The sequence below is a fragment of the Lepidochelys olivacea genome (assembly GCF_965140295.1).
Source record: "Lepidochelys olivacea isolate rLepOli2 genome assembly, chromosome: 24".
In the NCBI taxonomy this organism is placed as follows: Eukaryota; Metazoa; Chordata; order Testudines; family Cheloniidae; genus Lepidochelys; species Lepidochelys olivacea.
In genome coordinates, this window is record NC_140434.1 from 19,118,067 (window position 1) to 19,136,347 (window position 18,281).

Consider the following 18,281-nt stretch of genomic DNA (forward strand, 5'->3'; position numbering starts at 1 on the left):
TTGGTCAGAGGGAGGTGCCAGGGGCTGGGGACCCCAGTTCCAGAGTGCTGGGTCTGAGTGACCCTAATGAACTATGGGACCCGACCCCCACCCAGGGAAGGGCCCCCACTCCCGCAGCTTAGTGCCTCCCTGCCCCTGGGTCACCTCACCTCTGATGCTGACTGCTCCATCACGGACAGGATCCCGGGGTTAGCGGTGAGTGCCGGGGGCTCGGGCGGTTCTGCAGGGAGGAGAGCAAGCAAGCGTGAAAACCGAACCGAACCAGGCCAGGCCCGGCTAGGCCCAGAGTGCCGGGGTTGTGGGGGGCAGTGACAGAGAACCCCGCCGGGGAGGGGTCTGCAGGACAAGGGTCAGTCAACTCCTGCCTCACAGAGGCACGAGCAGATGGGGCTGCAGGAGGTCACAAGCGCAAGAGGCCAGCGTGCGAGGCCCATTCCCTGTAGCATCTGTGTCCCTGCACCCGGATATGAGTGGGATCCCTGGGCCTGCTTCAGCGAGCTTGGCCAGGGGCAGCTCCATCCATGGAGCCAGCCTCAACCTAGCAAGCAGGGGCCTCACGCAAGGGGAGGGCTCAGGGCTGGCTGGGCTGGAGTGGCGGGGGGGGGGGCTGAGGGAAGGGGGCACAGTCCCAAGGAAGGGGTAAGATTAGGGACATGGGGGCAGCGAAGGAGGTGCAGTGCCAGCTGCCGGAGGGTGTCTACCGCCAGCCTGGGAAGGGAAGCTGGGGGGTGCCAGGGCACCTGGGGGGTGTCTCTCACCGTACACCCGGAGCTGGGCCACCCCCTCGGCGCTGCCTGCGGTGCCCGCTGTCACCTGGCAGGAGAAGGCCCGCTCATCGCTCACGTCGGCCTTCGGCAGGACCAGGCTGAGATCGGGGTCCATGTGGACACGGCCTGAGTACTCGGTGCCCTGGTCCACCCCCCCGCGGCCCCCCTCGCTGTAAGCCACACGGCGCCGCTCCCCATCCCGGTCCGTCTGGGGGGAGGGGAACAGAGTTAGTGACTGCCCCCTTGCACAAGCGGGATTCACCCACCAACACCCTTTTGCACACGCAAGTGTTGGATTCACCCCAGACACAGGATACAAGTGTTGCAGATACAAGAGAACTGGATAAATTCCAGGTTAGGTCCATGAATGGCTCTTAGCCAGGCTGGGTAAGGAATGGTGTCCCTAGCCTCTGTTCGTCAGAGGATGGAGATGGATGGCAGGAGAGAGATCACTCGATCATTACCTGTTGGGTTCTCCCCCTCTAGGGTACCTGGCCCTGGCCACTGTCTGCAAACAGGACACTGGGCTGGATGGACCTTTGGTCTGACCCCGTCTGGCCATTCTTATGAGTGTGGGATTCACCCCAATGCCCCCTCCTTGCATACATGTGTGAGAGAGTTACCCTCAATGCTCTCCCTCGCACACACATGTGTGGGGTTCACCCTCAACACCTCCCTCGCACATGCATGTGTGGGGACACCCCCTTCATAGCCCCCTCTCTCACACAAACACAGGATGTCACATCCAGCTCCACCCATGGGATTCTGACACCCCCTTTGAGTACAATTGGATTCACACCCACAGCACCCCCAGGCAGTAACACAACCCCCACCATGTACAGTGAGACACATGCACCCCTCCCCCCACAGCCCCCAGGGACAGGATTCACACCAGCCCCCCCATGACACCCTCTCCCCGAGTCACACTCCCCAGCCGCTCGCACACACGTGCCAGGATACTCACGATGAACCATTCCACCAGGCGGGCGTCAGGCGACCCGGTGATACTGTGCGTACAGGGGATGGTGACCGGGGATCCCAGCAGCACCTCAACCTGCGCTGGTACTGAGATCTGCACCACGGCCAGGCAGCCTGGGGGGCAGGATGGGGGGGGGGTGAGACAGGGCCCCATAGTTCCCACAGGGCCAAGAGCACCCCTGGATGCTCCCTATGGCCCACTATTGTCCCTCCGACCCAACACCCCCCCATGGCTCCATATCCTCCTCCAGCCCCAGAGAACCAACAACCCCCCTATAGCTTGGTGTCTCCACGTCTCCTTCCATCCCTCACAGTCCTGCCCCCAGAGCTCTGCAGATCTCAGGAGCTGGGGGAAGGGTGAGGGGTAGGGGGAATGGGGTGAGAGGAAGGGCAGAGGAAGTGGGGGGTTGAGGCGGGAGAAGGGAGGTGTGTAGGGAGTGGGGGGGTAAAGAGGGGAGAAGCGAGGGGGCGAAGGGAGGTGTGTAGGGGAGTTAGGGGGAGAAGGGAGGTGTGTAGGGAGTGGGGAGGTTGAAGGGGGAGAAGGGAGGTGTGTAGGGTGGAGTTGGGGGAGAAGGGAGGTATGAAGGGAGTGGGGGGTGTGACGCATGGCCAAAAAGGGTTAAACATCCTGCAGAATAAACAACCCACAGAAGAATAACCCGCAGAATAAATAACCCACCTGTGGGGAGATACACAAACAATATTTACATATGTCTGAGTAGGGTCGACAATGTCATCAACAGTCCCTGTCTGTGCTGTATTCTGATATTCAGAGGTTAAAAGAAGATCCTAGCATTTAAATGAATTGTAAACATGGGATATCTCGGTGTTCATCTCTCTTTGAACTGTGCTGGGAATGGTGGAGGAAAAAGCAAATCATAGAATCATAGAACTGGAAGGGACCAGTCGAGAGGTCTCTAGTCCAGTCCCCTGCACTCATGGCAGGACTAAGTATTATCCAGACCATCCCTAACAAGGGTTTGTCCAACCTGCTCTGAAAAATCCCCAATGATGGAGATTCCACAACTGCCCTGGGCAATTTATTCCAGTGCTTAACCACCCTGACAGGTAGGAAGTTTTTCCTCATATCCAACCTAAACTACTCTCGCTGCAATTTAAGCCCATTGCTTCTTGTCCTGTCCTCAGAGGTTAAGGGGAACAATTTTTCTCCCTCCTCCTTGTAACAACCTTTTATGTACTTGAAAACTGTTATCGTGTCCCATCTAAGTCTTCTCTTTTCCAGACTAAACAAACCCAGTTTTTTCAATCTTCCCTCATTGGTCATGTTTTCTAGACCTTTAATCATTTTTGTTCCTCTTCTCTGGATTTTCTCCAATTTGTCCACATCTTTCCTGAAATGTGGTGCCCAGAACTGGACACAATACTCCAGTTGAGGCCTAATCAGTGCAGAGTAGAATGGAAGAATTACTGCTCGTGTCTTGCTTACAACACTCCTGCTAACACATCCCAGAATGTCTGCTTTTTTTGCAACAGTGTTACACTGTTGACTCATATTTAGCTTCTGATCCACTATGACCCCCAGCTCCCTTTCTGCAGTACTCCTTCCTAGGCCGTCATTTCCCATTTTGTATGCGTGCAACTGATTGATCCTTCCTAAGTGGAGTACTTTGCATTTGTTCTTATTGAATTTCATCCTATTTATTCAGACCATTTCTCCAGTTTGTCCAGATCATTTTGAATTTTAATCCTATCCTCAAAAGCACTTGCAACCCCTCCCAGCTTGGTATTGTCCGCAAACTTTATAAGTGTACTCTCTGTGTCATTGATGAAGATATTGAACAGAACCAGCCCCAGAACCAATCCCTGTGGGACCCCACTCGCTATGTCCTTCCAGCATGACTGCGAACCACTGATAACTACTCTCTGGGAACGATTTTCCAACCTGTTATGCACCCACCATATAGTAGCTCCATCTAGGTTGTATTTCCCTAGTTTGTTTATGAGAAGGTCATGCAAGACAGTATCAAAAGTCTTACTAAATTCAAGATATACCACATCTACCGCTTCCCCGTCCCTCGACAAGGCTTGTTACCCTGTCAAAGAAAGCTCTCGGGTTGGTTTGAAACGATTTGTTCTTGATAACTCTATGCTGACTGGTTTCAGAGTAACAGCTGTGTTAGTCTGTATTCGCAAAAAGAAAAGGAGTACGTGTGGCACCTTAGAGACATGCTAACCAATTTATTTGAGCATCGGCTATGCTGACTGTTATTTATCAACTTATTATCTTCTAGATGTTTGCAAATTGATTGCTTATTTGCTCCATTATCTTTCCGGGTACAGAAGTAAAGCTGACTGGTCTGTAATTCCCCGGGTTGTCCTTATGTCCCTTTTCATAGATGGGCACTAGATTTGCCCTTTTCCAGTCATCTGGAATGTCTCCCATCTTCCATGACTTCTCAAAGATAATCGCTGATGGCTCAGATATCTCCTCAGTCAGCTCCTTGAATATTCTAGGATGCATTTCATCAGGCCCTGGTGATTTGAAGACATCTAACTTGTCTAAGTAATTTTTGACTTGTTCTTTCTCTATTTTAGACTCTTTTGATCCTACCTCATTTTCACTGGCATTTGCTATGTTAGACGTCCAATCACCACCAACCTTCTTGGTGAAAACCAAAACAAAGTCATTAAGCACCTCTGCCATTTCCACATTTTCTGTTATGGTCTTTTCCCCCCTCATTGAGTATCTGGCCTACTCTGTCCTTGGTCTTCCTCTTGCTTCTAATGTATTTGTAGAATGTTTTCTTGTTTCCTTTTATGTCTCTAGCTAGTTTGATCTCATTTTGTGCCTTGGCTTTTCTAATTTTGCCCCTGCATACTTGTGTTATTTGTTTATATTCATCCTTTGTAATTTGACCGAGTTTCCACTTTTTATAGAACTCTTTTTTTGAGTTTTAGATAATTGAAGATCTCCTGGTTAAGCCAGAGTGGTCTCTTGCCAGACTTCCCGTCTTTCCTATGCAGTGGGATAGTTTGCTCTTGTGCCCTTTATAATGTCTCTTTGAAAAACTGCCAACTGTTTTCAATGGTTTTTCCCCTTAGACTTGCTTCCCATGGGATCTGACCTACCAACACCCTGAGTTTGCTAAAGTCTGCCTTCTTGAAATCCATTGTCTTTATTGTGCTGTTCTCCCTCCTACCATTCCTTAGGATCATGAACTCTGCCATTTCATGATCACTTTCACCCCAGTTGCCTTCTACTTTCAAACTCTCAACCAGTTCCTCCCTATTTGTCAAAATCAAATCTAGAACAGCCTCCCCCCCAGTAGCTTTCTGCACCTTCTGAAATATAGCCTTATGTGAACCCGTATAGCTAAGTACCGGTGATGGACCTCCTTCAAAGTCATCCTGATTACCTTTTGTTCTGCAAGGAAATCCCAGCTTGTCAAAGAGGACATGAAATTGTATAAAAGAGCCTTGGGTCCTGATTCTGTCATCTCAGATCTGCTTAAGCTTCATCAGGGGGAAGTTTGAATCGCAAGACTGAGGTCCCAGTTATGCTGGTATGCTCTGAATATGAGCTTTGGACATTGGACTATGAACTGAATTCTAAAGGAACTCTTTGCAACTACAAAGTTCACCATCTCTGCTATGAATCTGAACCTCAAGAATTGAGCTCATGTCTGTATGTATAATGAACTTTTAACCATTCTCTCTTGTTTTTTAATAAATTTTAGTTTGGTTAATAAGAATTGGCTGTAGGGTGTATTTGGGTAAGATGTGAAACGTTCATTAACCTGGGAGGTGATGTGCCCGATCCTTTGGGATTGGTAGAACCTTTTCCTTTATATGATGAAATAAGATTTATGGAAATTTTCATCATATTTGACGTGGGTACCTGGATGGAAGCCTGAGGCTGGATCACTTTAAGGGAACTGTGGTGTTAGGACTTCTGAGTGACCAGTAAGGTAATAAAAGGTGGTGTTTTATGCTGGCTTGGTGACTCTAAGTATTGGAATATCCACCAGCTTTTTGGGGTTTGGCTGCCCCATTCTTTGCAGTTCACCCTAATTGAGTGACCATAGCTGGCTCCCCACTAGGACCCTGGTCACAGAGGTGTAGTCATGCTTGCATACACATTACCACAGGTTAATTGGGTTTTTTTATCAGAACCACACACTTGTCAACATTTAATTTTAATACTGGAGAGTTTAAGGGTTAAAAATCAGTTACAGTGAGTGACCCCTGATCAAGATCCTGACAGAAAAAGCCTGGAAGAATTGTGCTCACAGAGAGGGTTGTCTTTGAAGCAAAAAGCCCCAGAGCAGGAACTGAAAAATCTATTAATTGCCAGTGATAAGGAAGCAGACCCCGTGAAAATGCTTGCAGTGAGAAACCAGCACCTAGAACTTGAACAAAAGCAAAAAATAGCTGTTATTGAAGGAGAAGCTGCTGAAAGAGAATGCCTGTGTTTTGAACATGAACAAAGAATAGCATATATTCGATTGCAGGAACTAGAAGCTAAGGCAAAAGTGGACAGACTTACACTCCAACTCAAGAGAATAAAGGAACAGGAACTGTATCATACTGAAAAACCAGCTCCTCTCAACAGCAAAGATGGGGATAGAATCTATCCATTTTGTAACAATGTTGGTATGTTGTTTGACTCTAAGCAGTTGTTTTTGTGTAACCAAATTTACCCCAACACTGCCACCTTTTATGTAAATGCTTTTACTGTGAGCTCGGATGAAGGTAACCCCATAACTTGTGCAGAGAATGTAAAAGTCAATAGTAAAAGCTGTTCAGGGCAAATTACAGCTTCTAACATAACTCTTGTTAAAGCAGATCTTGTCAAAGAGGAAGATTACTTACCAAATAAGAGTGTGAATGTTGTAATCCTCTATGAATTTACTGTAAGTGTGCCTTTAGCCAGAACCCATCTTGAATGGAAAGGTGTTAAACATGAAGTTATAGCTGGTGTAAGGAAGCTATTGCCTAAGGATCTTTAGATTGGGGATAATATTAAAACTTTGTTCAGTCAAGTTGATGACATAAACCTGTCACAGGAAAGAAATAATTCTGAATCTGTGTCTACTAGGGGCAAGGATTTGCCTATGGAGGTTTCTCCAAATGTTTGTATGAGAAAGATAGCTGTTTATCTGTGAAGAGAAGCAGTGCATATGTGGAAGAAATTTCAGAATGTCTGTCTGGTATCTCAGAAGTGAATCTGGCATTAGATAGGGCTCAGGGAAATGTTTCTCTAGAGCAAATTAATGTTGGTGATCAGGTTAAAGCCCTAACTGAGGAAGGAAGGGGGACAGTCTTGGTGAGTGATACATTGGTGGCTGGTAAAGCTTGGGAAAGTTAAGCCTGACCCAGGTAAAAGGGATGTGCTTAAAGTAGCTCCGTGTAATAAGACACTATTTGTGGGGAACAGCAGTTTATCCGTTAAGGGAGGGGAAGGCAAAGAGAGCTTAGATGAGCCTAGGCAGCCTTCAAGGTTAGTGGAACATGAGTATCCCTATCCCTTACCTATTACCAGTGCGGAGAATTGTGTCAGTGAAGGAAATGTTCCTGTGTCTGTTAGGGGTATTATGAAGGGAGCTACCCCGGTCTCCAAGCAGTTGTCTGTGAACAGCCCTGTGTGCTGGGACAAGGGGAATGAGATCCCAAGCTGTCTGTCTGTTAAAAGGGAATGTTTCTCCATCTCTTTTCTGTTTGTAGACCATACAGAAGAAGCCTGTCAGCCTATGATGGTTGAAAATGCATCAGTTAACCCAGAGCTAATTCTGGATATAACTAAAGCCCAGGAAGGAAGTGGTCCTGAATTTGTGTCTGCTAGGGATGATGACATTGCAACTAGGTTGCATCCAGTTGATGTCATAAAAAGCTCTGAGAGACCAAGTGATTCTGGTGCTTCTATTTTGCCTGTTGCTAGTGTGTTGCTGGGTAAAGATATGACAACCTTGTCTGATCAGGGCGATGATATAGCATGGGCACAAGGAAAGCATGAAGGTGATTGGACTAGGTTACCCACTGACAGTGTGGAAACTTGTAACAAGGAAGAGGATGCTTCTAATCTTGTGACTATGAAGTCTAGCAATTTACCCAAAAGGGGGTTTTGTGAAAATCCTCCTGAGGGGCCAGAGGTGATTCTGAATCTCTGTGAAACTCAGAAGGAGTTTGGTGATCTGTCTGTTGTGCCAAAGTTGGGTCTGGACATAAATAAAGCTCAGAAAGAACCTGTTGCAGTGCAGGATATTGCAGAAGGAAGATTTCTGGGTGAAGTCTTTGATGTCTGTGAAAAGGAATTGTTTCCACTGACTCTTCATGGGCCATGGTGGATAGTAAACAGATTCTCTTCTGAGGAAAGTGTGTTGGTGCCTAGTGGACAAAGTCTTTCAAATGAAAATGAATCCACTGAATTTGCTTTGAAAAAAATCCATTGTGGATAGCTTTGAGGAGATTTCAGATGGAATAAAAATTGTTAGAGAGTTTAAACAGCCCTATAAGCTTAACCAGCTTGTCGGGGAGACAATGGTGTTGGGACATGACTGTCTCCATGTTGATTCTTTTGAGTAAAGAGTCTGTATCTCAGGTTCAGAGGGATGACTGGACAGCTGAATCTGTAGAGCAGGAGGACAGTGGTGCAGTTAATCTCCAAAGAACACAGGGGAGGGCAGGTAAACTCTCATCTCTACATATTTTGGATATGTCTTGTAATCTCTTAGTGGACTTGACATCTGACTCCATGTGGAAGCAGAGGTTGGTAAGGGAAGGACAAAATGAACCTTGAGTCTAACATGCTAGAGAAAATGGATGGTCTCTCTTTAAGAGTCCAGCTTTGGAACTGGTAACGGTTGAGGATCTGAAAACTGGTAAACAGGTTAGTGTCTGCATTGATGCAAATTACCTGAGTGCGGGGGAGAAAAACTTGCCTGTAGCTGTTAGAAAAAGGACGCACCCAGCTGGCCAATGGATTCTGTGAAGCAAAAGAGTTCCGATTTTGACCCTCCGGAACAGGGAGAAAGGGAAAAAGTTTATTATGCTAATGAAAGCCACAGGTTAACCCTAAAATGCTAAAACCCCAATGGTATTGAGCCAAAGGCGTGGCCTGACAGAAACGATTGGGACTGTACACCTGTAATACATTGGATGTTAATGCTGATGTTAACTTCTGTGACTGTGGTGCGGATACCAAGAACTGTAAAAATGTGCAATGTCCCTGGTCTCTTGAAAAACCCCTTGAACATGTTAAGAGTGGTGCATAATAGAAACCCTTGTGATTACGCTGTTTGGTTCAACAAGAACACACTTTGTACTAAAAAGCCTAATAAAGGTAAGGTTTCACAGCTAATGCATAGACACATTTATAAAACTTTCCACAGCAGAAAAACCACTACAAGCTTGAACTGCTGTGCACAAAGGGAAACTGAGGTACAACACCTCACAGCCGTCATGGCTGAATGTCAGAGTAAGTGCTCTTTGAAAAACATTAATGGCTATGTTAAATTAACACATCGACCAAATCCTGGAATCACTAAAATGTTTCACAAAGTACGGACTAAGTTTTTGGCTAGGGCCAAAGCATACATCAACAATTTGGCCTTACAAATAATTCAACGTAAACGCAGCTTATATCAATGTTGGAAGGTCCTTAAGGTGTATCTAGGAGCTGTAATTTTGCCCTTCCACACCAGTCTCACATTCGGGGTGTGATGCATGGCTAGAAAGGGTTAAACATCCTGCAAAATAAATAACCCACAGAAGACGTGGGGAGATTGTAGATAAATCTCTGCATTAAGCATCTTCGCATAACTGTGTATCATTTTCATAGGACTTTGTATTATGCCTCTTCATATAACCTTGTATTAAGTCTTTCCATATATACCTCTATCTTCATGCAACTTTGTATCAAATCCTTATATAGAAACTTTGTATTGAGCCTTGGTATAATGTGATAGCCCCTAAGGATAGTTAAGGTGGAAGAAAAATGTCTTTTCGCTAAGAGTAGAACAAGATTTCCCCCCTCTTAATCAATTGCCCTGTTGAATGAATGAGGTGTAAATGAGTGAGGCGTGGAAGGCAGCATCTCCCGATGGTTGCAACAGTTGGGGAGGGGATGGATGCCAGACTTAAGAACAATAAAACTTGTCAAGTGGGCTCATTAAAGAAGATCAGACATATTGATGGCCTTGGGGGTTAGAAGCTAGCACCTTCTTTTGAAAACACCCTCTTTGAAAATAAATGTGGCAGCATGAAGACAACACCCAAACGAAGAGCCACAGATGACCAACTGATACAAAAGACACAGATTTTGCATTTGCATGAGAGGGAAGCTGCTATAAATGTGAGGTGTCTTGCAGAGGGCCCTGGGTCTCGTCTTGTCAACATCGGAGCATCGATCCGGATCAACAGAAGCCCAGCTCCACCCCTCCCACATCTAACTCACCTGGCCAGTGAAGTTAAGGGGAGCAACTATTTGGTAACAACAACAAGCCGGAGTGTGAAGATGTGAGTGCAGGAGTGTAATATCTCTCATGTGCATATGAGACAGTGTTGAGGATACATGGATTACCAATAAACGTGGCACTTTGCCTTATCCCCCCGTAAAGATCCCGTGCAATACTTTAAGTACAAGATAATGTTTTGTGTTTTTGTATATTTATATATGTCTGAGTGGGGTCAACAATGTACTCATCAGTCCCTGTCTGTGCTGTATTCTGATAGATCAGAGGTCAAAAGAAGATCCTAACATTTAAATGAATTGTAAACACGGGATATCTCGGTATTCATCTCTCTTTGAACTGTGCTGGGAATGATGGAGGAAAAAGCAAATGGCCCTACGTTAATTCGTATAGCTAAGTACCGGTGACAGGATGACTTTGAAGGAGGTCCAATTACCTTTTGTTCTACAAGGAAATCCTACCTTGTCAACGAGGATATGAAATTGTAGAAAAGATCCTTGGGTCCTGATTTGTCATCTCAGGTCTGCTTAAGCTTCATCGGGGGAAGTTTGAGTCGCAAGACTGAGGTCCCAGTAGTTTGGTTAATAAGAATTGGCTGTAGGGTGTATTTGGGTAAGATGTGAAACGTTCATTAACCTGGGAGGTGATGTGCCCGATCCTTTGGGATTGGTAGAACCTTTTCCTTTATATGATGAAATAAGATTTATGGAAATTTTCATCATATTTGACGTGGGTACCTGGATGGAAGCCTGAGGCTGGATCACTTTAAGGGAACTGTGGTGTTAGGACTTCTGAGTGACCAGTAAGGTAATAAAAGGTGGTGTTTTATGCTGGCTTGGTGACTCTAAGTATTGGAATATCCACCAGCTTTTTGGGGTTTGGCTGCCCCATTCTTTGCAGTTCACCCTAATTGAGTGACCACAGCTGGCTCCCCACTAGGACCCCGATCACAGGGTGGGTAAAGGGGGGAGAAGGGAGGCATGTAGGGAGTGGGGGGGAAGTGGGGAGAAGAGAGGCGTGTAGGGAGTGGGGGGGAAGTGGGGTGCAAAGGGAGTGGGGGGAATTGGGGGAGAAGGGAGGCGTGTATGGATTGGGGGAGTAAAAGGGGAAGAAGGGCTGGTGCAAAGGGTGGGGGATGGGGGAGAAGCGAGGCATGTAGAAAGTGGAGGTGGTAAAGGGGGGAGAAGAGAGGCGTGTAGGGAGTGGGGGGGTAAAGGGGGGAGAAGAGAGGCATGTAGGGAGTGGGGGTAAAGAGGGGAAAAGTGCGGGTGCAAAAGGAGTAGGGAGGGTTAGGAGGAGAAGCAAGGGGGTGAAGGGGGCAGTAGGAGGAGCTGGAGGAGGTGGGGAAGCAGCGTCAGCCAGCAGCAGCTGTTTGAGATTCCAGGCGGGTCCTGCTAAGCTGGGTCTTTGTTCCAGGATAAAACCCCTTGGTGGGAGCAGAGGGGACCCGGCACAGACAAGTGCCAGAAACACTCAGCGCCAGGGACATGCTGGGAGAGACAGACCCTGAGGGGTGGGAGGAGACAGAAAGACAGACCCTAGGGGTGGGACAGACGCATCACCACGATGCAGGAGAGATTATGGGCTAGAGAGGCAGGAAGCCCCCTTCTCCCCCCGGCACTGAGGTAGGGGGGGCATGGGCAGGCACTTGGCACAGACAGAGGGGGGGCCCTTGACTTGTTTTCCTGCCTGGAAGTGGCTGGATGATGAGAGGCTTGCCTGGGGTAAAGGCCACATGACAATGGCCTCACATTGGTAGAGCGTGTAACACACATACAGAGGAACACTAACACACTTGGTTTGCAGACAGACACGCACGCTGGCCTGCACACCCGGTGCCCTCCTAACCCCGTCAGCCCCACTTTGCTGGCAGGACACACTAGCCAAGCGCCAGAGGACCAGCCCCCTGCATACCAGCCATTGCACACTCAAGCACTCACATGCCCACTCAAAGATTTGCACACACACACACACACTTCCTTGCACACCCCTCCGGCTGTAGACTCCCAGGTGTGTTTGCATGCTCAGGCTTGCACAGGGAAACGCACCTGCAAGCACGCATTAAAACCACCCCTGCTCGGATACAATTGCATGCACTCTCCCCAACTCCTTCTAAGAGCCCCACTCTGCACCCCCATCTCCAGGGACTGCCCAGCTGGGACCCAGGCTCCCGGATCGGTGCTCGGACCCTGCCCCCAACGTACAGCTAGAACAGTGGTAAGAGCGAATCCCAGGGCATGGATCTATGGGGGCACAGACCCCACGGCACTCGGGGCAGGGGGACAAGTCCTGGTTCTAGTGGCTAGGGGTATGAACCCATAGTACTTGGAGGAGGGGTGGGGGGCTGGGATGTAATTTTTGCTGTGCTTACAATAAATCTGCAGGGAAGCTGAGCAGGGCAGGGCAGGGCTGGGACTTCAGTGGTGTTGGTGAGAAATGGGGGTGGGTGTTTTCCAGACACTTTAGTCCTCTCCCCTTTGTTCCCCTCCCCTGTCTGTCTCCCCTTTATTCCTCTCCCCTTTGTTCCCCCCTCTCCCGCCAGCTGAGACCCTACCTCCATCCATCTGGGCTCAGGCCGGGCGACTGCTGGCGATGGGGGGCCAGTGACAGATTAGCCTCATTAGCAGAGCCCCCACTGGGGGACAGGACGGTGGCAGCTGGTGCCACGGAGGCCATGAAGCAAAGGCCTTGGTCAAAGCCAGACCCGAGCCATGGGGTCAGAGGAGGGCTATGAGGTGGTGGCAGGGACACACACACACACCCCGCCCCTGCCCCACACAGTGAGGGGAGTCTGAATAAATCCCAAACTCTGCCTTCCCTATAACAAAGGGGATCAGGGATGGGAACCCAGGAGTCCTGGTTCCCAGCCTCTCCTCTCCTCTCCCCTCCCCCTCTAACCCACTAGACATCCCCCCCCCCCCCCAGCCCAGAAAGAACCCAAGAGTCCTGACTCCACCTCCCCAGCTCTCACCCACTAGGCCTCTGCTCTTATAGACACTTTCCCCAGCTGGTTTCAGAGCCCACCCCGGGGTGGGGTTCTTCCCTTTAATTCCCAGAGAAAGTGCTCCCCGTGTTCCATCTGGGCTCCAGACACTGGTGGATTAGGCCCCCTCCAAGGGGGACCACCCTGGGGCCCTGGTTGGGCCGAGGTGTTGGAGGGTCTATGGGCCCGGAGGAAGGGAGTCCAGACAGCCCTGCCCGTGGGGGCTCCCGTGTCTCCAGAGCACTGGGGAGGAAGGGGTTACAGGCCGGGCAGGAAGGAGCTGGGAGCAGATTAAACAGTAACAGGTGCTGCTGACCCAGGGAGCAGCTGTCACTGCCTGAACCCGAGCTGGGCAGCAGGAGGTGAGGGTGGGGTGGGCAGCAGGAACTGGGACCCTCCTGCCCAGCGTGGGGCACATTCCCTCCACCACACACAGACAGGGGGCTGGGATGGGCGTCTGCTTCCACACATGCGCAAGGGGCTCCGCCAGCCTATCTGTGCACATGCAAAGGGGCACATTGGTGCATGTGTGTGCAAAGGGCCCAGCCAGCCTATGTGTGTGCAAAGGGGCGTGTGGCACATTGGTGCATGTGTGTGCAAGGGGCCCAGCCAGCCCTATCCAGACATGTGCCAAGGGGCACAGGACACGCCCAGTGGTGCATGCGTGTGCACAGGACCCAGGGTGCACTCGACCCATCCATGTGCGAGGTGAAGGCTCGGGACACACTCCTGTGCGTACATCCAGCCAAGGGCACAGCCTGCCCATCGGTGCGGCCTGCCCAGTGGCGCTGGCATCCTGGGAAGGATTCTCCGCTCCTTACTCTCCATGTTTGTTCATTGCACCCGCTCCACTCCCAGCCCAGGGTCTCCCCACTACCCTGACTCCCCCCCCCCCACCCCCAGCCTGTGCCGTGAGAAAGTCCAGGTCCAAGGCCTGGCTATGAATAGCATCGCCCAGCCCCGAAGTCCCAGAGCAGCTAGAAATAACCCTGGCAAAGGACTTTCCTACTGTCTGTCAGGCGGCGGGGTGCAGAGCGGCCCTGTTAATCTGCTGCTCCCAGGACTACGGACTGCATGGCATGGCACACAGCCCTGCAGTCCCGCTGAGCTACCTTGGCTAGCTAACAGGGGGAGCCCCAGGCAGGCGCCTCTGCCAGACAGAGCCACAGACATCCAGACCCAGGGGGACAGAGGGAGGGGCTGGGGGCCAGGACTCCTGGGTTCTCTCCCCAGCTCAGGGAGGGGATTCAGGTCTGGTGGCTTAGTGAGGGGGGCAGGGCTGGGACTCCTGGGTTCTCTCCCCCACTGTTCTGAGGAGGGGCTATGCCCTGCACTGCAAGACAACAAGGGAAAGATGAGAGCTGGAGAGAGGGAGCCAGGCGGGTAGGGAGGCAGGTGCTGAGCAGCGAAGGGTATCCCTTGTACAACGGGACCATGCTGGCAGGCACCTGAAACCCTGTTGCCTACCCTCGCTCTCAGGGCACAGAGCAGGGCAGGGAGGATGACCCTGCGGGGCCTGCAGCTGTCCCTGGGCAGTGCAGAGGCAGGGGTGTGGAGGAGACCGGCCGGCTCCACTCAGACACACCTGGGCGATGTTATCAGGGCGCAGGCTGGAATGTGCCCGGCTGGGGGTGGGGAAGCCCCAGCAGAGACCGTCGTCGAGTGGAGCCGGTCTGCCCCCAGGCGAGGCTGATCTCGGTGCAGCCCCCCTGCGGACCCCAGTGCAACACTGGGCCATGCAGTGTCCCCCCTTCCCGGGCCAATCTCCAAGTGCACAGGCCCCCTCGCCCCACCGTGCTGCGCCATGCAGCCACCCTCCAACGCTTCCCCAGGCTTGGCCTGGCCAATCTCAGCATGCTTCCCGCCCGGCCCTGCCAAGGCAGCCTTCTCTCTCCCCCGCTCCCCACCCGAGAGGCCAGGTTGGGCTCCCTAGGCCACACTAAGTGTCCTTCTCCAGGGAGTGTCTCCCATTTGCTCAGCCCTGGGGCTGGGCTGGGACCCAGGTGCTCTGTGCTGGAGCCAGGCTGGGGGAGAGGGGACCCCGTTTGCGCTGCGCCAGGGTGGGTGGGGTGGGGCTGCCAGATGCACAGAGCCCAGGAGGCTGGGAAAAGCTATGCAGAGGCCAGGAATGCAGGCAGCGGGAGCAGAGCAAACAACGGGCTGGGGCATGTTTGGGTAGAGGTGGGCGGGGGAGGCAGCTCCTGAACCCACCCCCCTCCAGGCATCCCTGCCTCATTCCAGCTCTCCCTCCCAGCATCCCACCCATCCACCTCCCTGACAGCTGCCAACGCTCAATATCTGCCCACCCGTGCCAGCCCCCAGCACTGCCAGCATCCACAGAGTGCTGAGCCAGGGCGCGCGACCTCCGGCATTCCAGAAACCAGGGGGAGCCGGGATCGCTGGGTTCAACCCCCTGCTCAGGGAGGGGAGTGGGGTCTCGGGGGTTAGAGGAGGCAGGGCTGGGAGCCAGGACTGCTGGGTTTTCTCCCCACTCTGGGACAGGAGTCATGGTGTACATGTAGAGGGGAGAGCAGTACCCCCGCCCTCCCCCCCCCACACACACACTAATCATTGTGGTAACTTTTCTCATATTGTCACCTTGCTGGTGAGTCACTAAACACAAAGTCATTGCCCCCCAGAAATGTGCCAGGGCAGGTGCTGGAGGGCAAATGTTAAAAGGCCAGCTGGGGAGAGGAGCGGGGAGGGGATGAGGAAGGTTTGCAGTGGGAGAGGGGATGGGGGGGATTTGTGAGGGGAAGGGGACGCAGGCTGAAGGGACACAAGGAGTGGGTGTGGGGGGGAAATCACACTAAATTCCCTTTCACCCTCCCAGACCCCTTTAAATTCCCCATGGCTTTCAAACCATTAATTAAAGCGGGGGGTCTCTCTAACAAAGGGCTCTGCCCCCCATCCAGAGCCAGCTCCAAAGATAATGGAGCGGGGAGGCTGAGCCATCAGCCCCCTAAACCCAGCCCCTCACCCTATACAGCTGTCACACACACAGCTCCCACCCACCCCTCCCCTGCCCTCCCCACCCCCCAGCCCCTCACCCTACACACCTACCCCTTCCCTGCCCTCCCCACCCCCCACTCCATACACCTACCACTACCCTCCCCACCCCCCAGACCTACCCCTCCCCCTGCCCTCCCCACCCCTCAGCCCCCCCTCACCCTACACACCTACCCCTCCCCCTGCCCTCCCCACCCCCCAGCCCCTCACCCTACACACCTACCCCTTCCCTGCCCTCCCCACCCCCACTCCATACACCTACCACTACCCTCCCCACCCCCCAGCCCCCCACACCTACCCCTCCCCCTGCCCTCCCCACCCCTCAGCCCCCCCGCACCCTACACACCTACCCCTCCCCCTGCCCTCCCCACACCCCCGCACCCTACACACCTACCCCTCCCCCTGCCCTCCCCACACCCTACACACCTACCCCTCCCCCTGCCCTCCCCACACCCCCGCACCCTACACACCTACCCCTCCCCCGCCCTCCCCACACCCTAAATAGCTACCTCTCCTCCTGCCCTCCCTACGACACCGGCCCCCCACCCCACTCAGCCACCCCCCCTGCGCCCCCCAACTCTGCAGCCAGCTGGAGAGACTGGAGGACCCCCGCTCCTCTTACCCGGCTAGGGGGAGAAGGGTCCTGCCAAGGGGGCTCAGCCTGGCCGGCGACTGTTACAGCAGGGATGGGGATGGGGCCCCCTGGCCCAGGCAGGGAGGGGCAGAGACGAGCCCCGGGGAGCCCCTGCCGGGTGAGGCGGGGGCAGCCCAGGGCCGGGGGGGGGGCAGGCAGAGGGCCTCGCAGATGTCGCCCCCCCCAGTAATGCGAGACTAAAGTTCACACTGCGGGGGGGAGCGCTGGGCAGCGCCTGCCCTGGGGCTTAGGAGGGCTCCGGGGCGCACGGGCTGGACGGTGGGACGCAGGGCGAGAGCCCGGGCAGCGAAGGGGCCTGAGGGTCGGGCGGCCGGGGCGCACGGTGAGGGGCGCCCGGTGTCCAGGTCCGGTGCCTACCTGGGCGACCGATCAGAGCCAGAAGCAGGAGGCCCCGCAGCGGGCAGCCGGACTGGCCCATGGTGTCCGCGGCCGGGAGAAACTGTAACTAACTCCCGGAGCCCGGCTCGGACTCCAGCCCCCGAGCCCGGCTCGCCCCGCCCCCGAGCCCGGCTCGCTCCGCCCCCGACCCCCGGAGCGCGGCTCGCCCGGCCCCCAAACAGCCACCTGCTCCAGAGCGGGCGGGGCTCCTGGCTAGAGACATCCCCGGGACCCCCCCACCCAGGACCCCCCTCCCGAGCCCACAGCCAGCGCTGCCCCCTGCAGCCCTCGCCACAGCAGGGACCCCCTAAAGCACATTGGATCCCCTTCTCCCCAGCCAGCCCCACTCCCCGCCTTAGCCTGCCTCCCCCCTCGCCGCTGCAAGGCCCTGCCAGGCCTCCCCACCTCACCCTCCAGCACCTCCTGCTGAATCCCAGAGCCAAGGGTCCCTCCCGCTGTCACGGCCATAGCCTCGCGTCAGGGTCTGCACCAGGGCAATCGGAGCCGGCCCTGGAGCCAGGACTCCTGGGTTCATCTCAGGCCGGTTGGGATCCGTTTACCAGTCAGACAGGTCAAAGAGACTCTAAGAGGTCTGCTAGACCAATCCTGACAGGCCTGGGTAGAACCCAGGAGTCCTGGCTCCCAGGTCCCAGCTCCCCCCGTCCTCTAACCCAGTGAACCCCACTCCCCTCCCAGAGCCAGGGACAGAACCTAGGAGTCCTGGCTCCCAGCTCCCCCCTCCTCTAACCCACTGAACCCACTCCCCTCCCAGAGCCAGGGACAGACCCAGGAGTCCTGGCTCCCAGGGCCCAGCTCCCCCCCCGTCCTCTAACCCACTGAACCCCACTCCCCTCCCAGAGCCAGGGACAGAACCTAGGAGTCCTGGCTCCCAGCTCCCCCCTCCTCTAACCCACTGAACCCCACTCCCCTCCCAGAGCCAGGGACAGAACCTAGGAGTCCTGGCTCCCAGCTCCCCCCTCCTCTAACCCACTGAACCCCACTCCCCTCCCAGAGCCAGGGACAGAACCTAGGAGTCCTGGCTCCCAGCTCCCCCCTCCTCTAACCCACTGAACCCCACTCCC

The 18,281-nt window shown here is 53.3% G+C and overlaps 1 protein-coding gene across 5 annotated transcripts in view; it reads right to left on the reverse strand.

Annotated features, from left to right (window-relative positions):
• Positions 1-17,316, reverse strand: part of BCAM (basal cell adhesion molecule (Lutheran blood group)) — a 33,936-nt gene extending 16,620 nt beyond the window's left edge. For 4 of the 5 annotated variants that reach the window (XM_084613393.1, XM_084613392.1, XM_084613391.1 and 1 more), the window contains exons 1-4: positions 17,179-17,316; positions 1,732-1,859; positions 759-975; positions 150-220 (exon numbers count right to left, since the gene is read on the reverse strand). In XM_084613393.1, the coding sequence (XP_084469519.1) occupies positions 150-220; positions 759-975; positions 1,732-1,859; positions 17,179-17,239 (477 nt within the window). In that variant the 5' untranslated portion in view covers positions 17,240-17,316. The remainder of the gene's footprint in view (positions 1-149; positions 221-758; positions 976-1,731; positions 1,860-17,178) is intronic. The other variant, XM_084613395.1, reaches the window with a different exon arrangement.
• Positions 17,317-18,281: the final 965 nt, after the last annotated feature.